The sequence below is a fragment of the Etheostoma cragini genome, chromosome 7, assembly GCF_013103735.1.
Source record: "Etheostoma cragini isolate CJK2018 chromosome 7, CSU_Ecrag_1.0, whole genome shotgun sequence".
Classification (NCBI taxonomy): Eukaryota; Metazoa; Chordata; class Actinopteri; order Perciformes; family Percidae; genus Etheostoma; species Etheostoma cragini.
Window position 1 is genome coordinate 5,621,727 of NC_048413.1, and position 9,622 is coordinate 5,631,348.

Consider the following 9,622-nt stretch of genomic DNA (forward strand, 5'->3'; position numbering starts at 1 on the left):
ATCTCTCTTTCTCTCTCATCCACCTCCTCTAGACAGAGGGATGGATCTCTCTCTCTCCCTTCCCATCTCCTCTAGACAGAGGGATGGGATCTGGTTAGGGAGAGTTCTATCCCAACCAGACTCCTCTCTTTACCCTGTCTCTCTTAGTTATGCTGTAATGGTTTTAGACTGATGGGGGACTTCCTTTGACACACTGAGCTCCTCTCTCATCAACTTTCTATCTTTCCATTTGTGTGCATCCATGTCTCAGAAATGCTTGTTACTAACCTAGCTCCGGGGAGTCCTTCCCCGGAGTCCTTATGTTCTTTTCCCCCCCAGCATGTTTCCTCGGATCAGGGAGGCGCAAAAAATCAGGGTAGCAGCTGTCCATGGTCCCACTACATGTCCTGCGATGCCATGTTACATCCTGCTACGCTCTGCGGTGCCCAGCTACGTCCTGCTGTGCCTTGTAACGCAGTTAGTACAAGGCACTGTAGTAACCCACAGTGCCCTGCTATGCTACAAAGAACTACTACAAACAAACTCTTCATTCTAATCCCAACCGGTCGTCAGACACCGCCTACCAAGAGCCTGGGTCTGACCGAGGTTTCTGCCTAAAAGGAAGTTTTTCCTCGCCACTGTCGCACTGTTGCTTGCTCTGTAGGAAACTACTGGAACTGTTGGGTCCTTGTGGATTCTGGAATGTTGTCTAGACCTGCTCTATCTGTAAAGTGTCTTGAGATAACTCTTGTTGTGATTTGATACTATAAATAAAATTGAATTGAATTGAATTGAAGTTGAATTAAATCACATGGAGATCAATTTCTTATTTACTAGAGAGGGCTGAGTACAAAGTGAAATATCAAACACAAATACAATCCAATTAAAATAAGAAAGACAGCAGTATGCACGCGTAAATGGAAAACAATGTGTAAAATTATTTCATAAAATTAGTACAGAATTTAAAAAACCCACTTATTAAAAAAACTGTGAAATGACATGACTATACTATGTCAAACAATTGGGTAAAATGAATGAGGTCTCTAATCAGAATGATGCTTCGACCCATCGGTATCAGTGCATCCAAAGTGTAATATTTCAATCAATAAATTTATGATAGAAGAGGAGCACTAACGCCACAGGTCTTATGCTGACAACATCGATGGAGATATAGGAAACTTCGAAGGCGGTCATGATATTTACCTAGCAGGCTAGGCTAACGCTGTTGCGCCAACGTTAGCAAATATTGGTTTAGCGTTAGGTAGCTGTCTAAACTTCTGAAAACCTGAATAACATCCCCTCCTAAACTGCATTTCATTTTCCCTCCAATATTATTATAAACATAATAAAGACACCTGGAATCGGTCGAGAGCAAATGCAATATTTATGCAAGTTTATACACAAGTCCGAGTCCATGGAAAGACAGTCTTGAGGCTGGATTTGGGTCTAAGACCAACATATGGTGCAATATTATATAACACTTTTTCTTAAGTTTTATATACTGCCAAATAGACAAACAGGTGTTGAGACCAATACATTGCTGCTATTGTCCACACTGTAACAGTTACATAGTGTTGATTCATGCACCCAAATACTAGTTATTAATGTCCTAGCTTTAAGGGACCCTGGGATAATGTTAATGATAATTAGTGTTGGATATTGTTTGGATTTTACAGTTACAATGCTGAACCATGAGGTTACTTTTAAAACGATTCAGAGAAAGTGTGATATTTTTATGTCAGTTTCAGAGCAAAAGAGGGAAAATATTACAGTCGACACATTAAGTGAAACCGAAATGAGGAACTGAAATTTGCGCTCTAATCCGGTTGCATAGGGGAACCAGGTTTCTGTACCCAACCCTACTAATAAAACAGTAAGATTGAATCATTAAGATAAGCTAACTGTTCATGTTAGCCTATCTTCCTTGAAAACTCAATCAGGTAGCTAAACAAAAACGTCGGAAAACGTTGAATCGTTTGTTCTGTCACTTATAATGACGATCTGACCCAATACTGCTCACTTTGTTTTATGTATCTTAATCTGTCAAGCTATACAAGTGATTTAGAGTAGCCATACTGGGTTAACGTCATGTTATCCAGTCTGGGGTAAAGGATTTTTTCCCCCCATAGCTATTCTGCCACAAACCCTGCATTGAGATCAAGATCTTATTTACAAGAGAGACATGAATACAGAGTGAAATATCAAACACAAATCAATCAGATGAAAATACGAGACAGTATGCATGTGGACCTGGAAAAAATGCATAAACGTATTTTATACAAATAAGTTAAGAAAGTGAAAACCCATTTATAAAAAGAATTGTGTAAAATAATGTATGACTATACTATGTCAAAATCAATTAAAATGAACAAGGTCTCTAATCAGAATGTTGAGTCGACCCATCAGTATCAGTGCATCCAACTTTAGATTATTCTGTAAATTATTCCAGAGAAACGGAGCAAAATATCTAAAGTCCGTCTTGTCCAAGACTACTTTTAATTGCATGGACTGGAAGCAGCAGCAATGAATAAATAGAATTTGGAATTGAACCAGTTTATATTTCTGGCATTGTGAAGATAAAGGTACTTTATTGTCACTTACACACACACGTGTAGCCAAATTCATTGTCTGAATAGAAAAACAGGAGTTTAACGATCCCTTAGTACCGCTATAGGCCTAGACTGCTGGGGGACTTCCCATGATGCACTGAGCACCTCTGTCTTCCTCCTTCTCTCCATCTGTATGCAACCTCATTCCATTAATGCATGTTACTAACTAAACTTCTTCCCTTTCCCAGAGTCTTGTGCTCTCTCACCCCTCCTATCGCTTCCTGCAGGTGTTTCTGGCTCTAGATCTGTGGTTGGAGTCACCTGCTGCCTCCATGTTCCTGCTCGACACCTTCTGCTACAATTCTCCATGTCTCTTTCTGTCACCCCCAACCGGTCGAGGCAGATGGCCGCCTACCCTGAGCCATGGTTCTGCCTCTTAAAAGGATGTTTTTCTTTGCCTCTGTTGCCTAGTGCTTGCCATAAGGTGGGAACGGTTGGGTTTTAGTAAATTACACCACAGAGTACGGTCTAGAGCTGCTCTTTTATGAAAAGCGCACTAAGATAACTGTTGTTGTGATTTACCGCTGTATAAATTAAGTTGAAATGAATTGAATTTCACCTATCCCTCAAGGGAGCAGTGGGCAGCCAATCACAGCACATAGGGTCCAACAGAGCCAGTGCCTTGATCAAGCTGACTGGAGAACCTAGTACATGATTTTTGATGGTGGGAGAAACCAGAGCACCTGGAGGAAACCCTCACAAACATGGGGAGAACATATCAACTCTACACAGAAAGGCCCGGAACGACCTGGATTAGAACCCAGAACCTTCTAGGCCATAGTGCTAACCATTGGACCACCATCTGTACTTTTGTATTTGATAATCTTTTCATTGTCTATACCTTGATTGATTTGCACCCTTTCCTGCTTTTTATTTCAACTGCTATAAAGACACATGGGGGGGGGGGGCAATACGTTGTTACACTTTTTCTTAAGTTTTATATGTTGCCGAATAGACAATCAGGTGTTGAGACCCCTAGCATTGTTGCTACTGTCCCAACTATAACGGTTACATCGAGTTGATTCATATAACATGCTAAGACATACAAGTCTTAAATGTAATAGCTTTAATTAATGTGGGATAACAAGAGATTGTTTGATGACCCTGGGACAACGTTACTGATAATACAGTCAAACATTAGCGGTCTCTTACCTGGCTACTCAATCAGTTAGCTAAGGTTAAACAGAAATGTTGGGAAATGACACCTCACCAGTTGAATCTTTGGTCACAAACACTGCAGTATGAGTTCTCATGTGTGTCTTCAAGTGTCCATTTTCAGTGAAAGCTTCACCACACTCAGAGCAGCGGAAAGGTTGGTCTCCTGTGTGGGTTCTCATATGTTTCTTCAAAGCTGACTTGTAACCAAATCGCTTACTACAAACTGAGCAGCTGAAAGGTTTTTCTCCTGTGTGAGTTATCATGTGTTTCTTCAGGGTTCCATTTTCACTAAAAGCTCTACCACACTCAGAGCAGCTAAAAGGTTTCTCTCCTGTATGATTTCTCATGTGTGACCGTAAATTTTCACTCTGTGTAAAAGATTTATTACAAACTGAGCAGCTAAAAGGCTTCTCTCCTGTGTGAGTTCTCATGTGTTTTTGTAAATGTCCACTCTGTGTAAAATATTTCTTACAAACTGAGCAGCTAAAAGGTTTTTCTCCTGTGTGACTTATCATGTGTGTCTTCAGATGTGACTTGAAGCCAAATCTTTTCCCACACTTAGAGCAGCTGAATGGTTTCTTACATCTTGAATCATGTTTCAGAGAGTTTAAAGCTGACTGGGGATCTCTAGTCTCCTTCCAATCAGCACTGTCATCAGTCTCAGGATCAGAAGAGTCTGGTTGTGAAAGTGGAGGCAAGTTCCTGGCTGGTTCTGGTCCTCCACAGTCTTTTCCATCAGCTTCTGTTTCCATGTGTTGAGCCTGTCTTTGATGAAGCTGTGAGGTCTGACTACCAACACACTGATGAACATTGAGGCTGGTGGACCAGGGGAATCTTCGCTCACAAACTACACAGCTGTATGGTTTCTCTCCTGTGTGGTGGGCCATATGTATCTGTAAACGTAGTTTCTGCGTAAAAGCTTTACCACACTCAGAGCAGCTAAATGGTTTCTCTCCTGTGTGAACTCTCATGTGTTTCTGTAAACACCAACTCTGCGTAAAAGATTTCTTACAAACTGAGCAGCTGTAAGTTTTTTCTCCTGTGTGACATTTCATGTGTGTCTTCAGATCTGCCTTGCAGGCAAATGTTTTCCCACAGTTAGAGCAGCTAAATGATCGCGGTCTTGTCTCTTTCCAAAAATCACTATCAACACTGTCATCAGTCTCTGGTTGTAAAAGTGGATGTGAGTTCCTGGCTGGTTCTGGTCCTCCAAAGTCCTCCCCATCAGCTTCTGTTTCCATGTGTTGATTTTTTCTTTGATGAAGCTGTGAGGACTGAGCTTCCTCTTCATCATCTTCACTCTTTATAGGGACAGGAGTGAATGGGAACTTAGTAATATCAGCCTCCTCCCGCCCTTCAATCTGCTTTCCCTCCTGACTGCTCCACAGTTCCTCTGGTTCCTCTTTAATGTGTGGGGGGTACTCTGGCTCCTGCTGGTCCACACTGGAGCTACACTCTTGCGGCTCCTCTTTACCAACAATCACTTTTAGAACGTCTGGAGGTAAAGCTGAAACAGAGACAGACAGCCGTTAATGGGAGTCTCAAGAGTACTTTCCTAATAAGCTGACTTCACTGTGATAAGGATGCAACTTCATAAAGAAATCATCTGATTTATCCCGGGTCCCCAAAGGTCATCATACAAACCAAAAAGACAGGTTTTCCACACTGTAATTATTTGACACTGTGTGGATTTGTGCAGATTTGAGGACTTTAAGACTGATAAATTCCACAAGAAGCAGAGAGATTCCTACTAAGGCTGTGAAACAGGCAGCTAGGTGTTAGCTCTCTGACTTTTTTAGGGCTTTAAGTGTAGTAAGTAAATGCTGTAAGTGAGAAGACTATATGAGACATACAATAACATGTGGCCGGCTGTGGCTCAGTGGTAGAGCGGTTGCCTACCAATCGGAAAGTTGGTGGTTCGATCCCCGCCCCTGCAGTCATTGTCGAAGTGTTCTTGGGCAAGACACTGAAACCCGAGTTGCCCCCGGTGCTGCGCATCGGAGTGTGTATCTGATGAGCAGGTGGCCACATGTTCGGCAGCCCCGGCCACAGTGTATGAATGTGTGTGAATGGTGAATGTTTCCTGTAGATGTAAAAGCGCTTTGAGCAGTTGTTAAGACTGGAAAAGCGCTATATAAATACAGCACATTTACATTTACATTTAATAAGCTATACATGTCTGGCCCTTGGTGTGATTCACATTTCCTGTGAGACACCCCTGGCTTAGAGTATGTGTCAACTAGGGATGTCACGAGAACCGATAAACCAATGCCTTCTGGTTCTCAAAACACAGACAATGCCCGTTATTTTGAAGCACCGTGGGCACCGCTAGCGACAATGCTAGTGTTAGCAGCATCGGTGCTGCGCCTCTTTCGAGACTGATATGCGCTTCAGAGTGTTCTAGTTCATACATTCAGAAGGAGGTCACAGAGAAGTTGCCGAAGTCATGTCTTTCTATTTCCAGTTCATATCTTTCGGAAAAATCCTAACGAGAGTCAACCCTGCCCTACCTAAAAACAGAATGTTCACTGCAAATTCACGGTCCTCTGTTTATATTCCTCTCATTTTTATGACAAGAAGTTCATGTTTCACGTTAAAGTACATTGACTCTTAGAAAATCCTTTAATACTGTGGTATTTAAATTGGCATTGAGAATTGTGTTATTTCAATAGCATTGGCACCAACTACTGAATTTTACGTATCATGGAAACATGTAAACGGGGCAAATTATGTAGCATGCACAGTGATAGCATTAGAGGAGGTAGCTGTAGTCTCGCGTTGAAGTCCCGTTAAAAAAAAAAAGGGAAAGCGCTTCGTTTTTTTTTAAGGGGGGAATAAACTTTAAGTCTTGACATGACCTGTCTTCTGGTAGACCACACCACCGCCACTTCGGGATTGTTGTCGGGATGATGATCACATAAGCCTGGCTGAACACACTTAACGGATGGCAGCTAGCATAGCAGCTAGCAGCTACAAGCTACCAGCAGGATGGAGACAAAGACCAGTGTAGATGAATTTAAACAGTGTCTGACTTAAAAACGCATATAGTTGTCACGTAAGGGCCCTGTTCCTGTTGCACAAAAATTTTAATTGCATTTTATGCCTGTTTTTCACAGTGATACCACGTACTATTGTAAAAATAGGGAGGAGTTTAGACGGTATCAATATTTGGATACCGCCCAACTCTAGCTGCAACTAACGCTTACTTTTAATAATCGACTAATCAAATTATTCAAAACAATAATCTAAAAGCATTCATTTCCAACCCTTTATGTAAAAACAGAACTCACAATATCCACTGGAAAAAAATTAAGTGTATACCGCCCCCATCAGGTCAGGAAGAGGTGCAGCACCGATACTGCTAACACTGGCAATCGTCGCTAACAGGGCCTACGGTTCTTCAAAAAATGGGCATGGTTGGTGTTTTGTCATTTTAGAACTGGAAGGTACCGTAAGTGTCGGTTCTGGTGACATCCCTAACTAACACTTACACTGAATTAAGTTGTATTATATTATACTATATATTAGTAATTTATTCAATATGAATTGGTCCCACGCTATATATAACGTAGGTCGTAATGATTTCTCTGCCCTGTGTTTTGTAACAATGTTATGGGTCTCTCCGTGGTCTTTCCTCTACCTCGGCTCTGCTGTTTTTGCTTCGCTCTGCGCTCAACTCATTTCTTTTTTTACACTCCAAAACATCTCTGCGACCTTTTGAGTGGCGTAATAGTGGAGTGACACAATGAATCGATAATGAAATTTGTTGCAGACTCTTTTAATAATTAAATTTTATTGGGCACCCAGGTAGCTCAGTGGTTAAAGCAGGCGCCCATAAATTTAATTCAATTTCAATTCAATTTTATTTATAGTATCAATTCATAACAAGAGTTATCTCAACACACTTTACAGATAGAGTAGGTCTAGACCACACTCCAGATTTTACAAGGACCCAACAGTTCTAGTAGTTTCCTCCAGAGCAAGCAACAGTGCGACAGTGGCAAGGAAAAACTTCCTTTTAGGCAGAAACCTCGGACAGACCCAGGCTCTTTGTAGGCGGTGTCTGACGGGCCGGTTGGGGTTAAAATGAAGAGTGGGCGTACATAGAGGTTTACTCCTTGACACATCGGGCCGGGCACAACTCCGACCTGCGGCCCTTTGCGGCAATTCCGATTTCACAGCTGCTTTCAGGAAAAATCTCAACAACAGAAAAGATACGTCTCACACGCTTCTACTCTACCAACTGAAGTTAGTTGCATTCAATAACTTCTTCTGTGTTCTTTGCCGTGGCGGCCGCGATAGAGTTACCCGCGGAAACACTGGTACAAATACAGGTTTGCCCATCATACGTAACAATATACAGCTGTGTTAATAAAAAATTAAAACTGTAGACAAATGTCAGAAGTGTGGACCAGCGCTGTGTGGCGGGGCTGCGCGGAGAGTAAGAGGAGAGAGAGTAGAGGAGAGATTTAACACAGGCACGGCTTTACAGAAGAAATGGGTCACGTAACGCAAAATTAAACCATATCCATTTAAACAGCATTGCAGGGGATGCGAGGACATTAGCACCGGTGCATCCTAGAGGAGTTAACAGCTAACAGACGCTTCTAGCACTGACTAGCACTGCTCATTGCGGACAAAGTGTCCCTGCTATCTGTTGAGTTTTCCTCCCGTTACTCTGTCCTCTGTGACTGTCTACAGCTAGAAACTAACCTGCACGGGGTGCAGGGAACTACTCTGGCTGGCTCATGATCAGACGGGTTGACCGAGCGGTAGATGCGCTATGCAAAAAACCCGGAAAGTTCTATGAAATGACGCTTAAAAAAATGTATCGCTCGATCACGCAGATTTGATCGTGGGAAGTCAAAATTGTGATTGCGATTAAAATTTGATTAATTATGCAGCCCTAGTACATAGACAGTTAAAGAAGTGGACCAACAGACCCCCTGCTCTGGACAGAGATCAAAATAGAAGCTCTTTTCCGGTAATGGCTGAGCATTACTGCCCCCAACTGAGCTTGAAGACGTAGATGTGACCAACCTGTCTGAAAGTTGTAAATCTTCTAATAGCTGTGCCAAGAGAAATCCCAATTTTCCCAATCAGCAGAGACGGAGAGCGGAGGTATATGTAAGGGGATAACAATGGCATAGGCTAATTACTGCTAACTATCATGCTAGTTAACATTAACATAGGCACAGGTTACGTACTGCTAACTAACATGCTAGTTAACATTATAAATTAAACCTAAACAGCTGATGGAAGTCCAAACTGTCTGCGTGTTTCTCCTGACAGTAAGGTAATTTGTTGACTACGCAAAGGTAATTTGCGTGGTTGTGTTGCAATCATTAGCCTATTTTTACAAAGATATCTGCCACGGAGCCATAGCGTGATGTACAAGGTAATGGAGCATTTTTTACGTTGTTGTGTTTCTTTAGAAATAAACAACAGGCAAATAGAGTATTTAAACGCTTCAGCTGTAAAGTTATTCACTGTCAAAGTGGCACCAAAATAAATGGGAGTCAACAGGATGCTAACTGCAGGTGATTGCTTCGTAGCATTAAAATGGCGCCATGGGATCGACGCTGGGAGAGGAGAGGCTTCCCCACTAACACAGAACGTTTAGGGAACGTTAGAGAACGTTAGTTTTTGGTTCTCTAAAGGTTAGTTCGAACCAAACCAAAAACTAACGTTCCCTCCTGGTTATAACGTTCCCTAAACGTTAAGAAAACCAACCAACCGCAACGTTCCCCTGCGGTTGCACCGTACCTTCACACAACGTTCCCGTTTGGTTATTTTTGGGTTGCTTTTGGTTGTTCTGAGTATTTGAATTAGCACAAAGGTTTGCTGTCACTCGATTTAAATTCACCCAAAAAATA

At 42.0% G+C, this 9,622-nt stretch overlaps 1 protein-coding gene and 1 long non-coding RNA gene across 6 annotated transcripts in view; one reads left to right on the plus strand and one right to left on the minus strand.

Moving 5' to 3' along the window:
• The window catches only part of LOC117947711, a 16,449-nt gene extending 12,137 nt beyond the window's left edge, over positions 1-4,312 (plus strand). Inside the window, exon 2 of the long non-coding RNA XR_004657301.1 lies at positions 4,153-4,312. This is a non-coding gene — a long non-coding RNA (uncharacterized LOC117947711). The remainder of the gene's footprint in view (positions 1-4,152) is intronic.
• LOC117947697 (oocyte zinc finger protein XlCOF6-like) overlaps positions 1-9,622 on the minus strand; it is a 29,293-nt gene that overhangs the window by 18,859 nt on the left and 812 nt on the right. The window contains exons 2-3 of one of the 5 annotated variants that reach the window (XM_034876875.1): positions 3,964-5,253; positions 2,761-2,762 (exon numbers count right to left, since the gene is read on the minus strand). The exons of 1 other annotated variant lie outside the window; for it this stretch is intronic. In XM_034876875.1, the coding sequence (XP_034732766.1) occupies positions 2,761-2,762; positions 3,964-5,253 (1,292 nt within the window). Of the gene's footprint in view, positions 1-2,760; positions 2,763-3,748; positions 5,254-9,622 lie in introns of those variants that run through there. 3 more of the 5 variants (XM_034876878.1, XM_034876876.1, XM_034876877.1) reach the window with 3 other exon arrangements.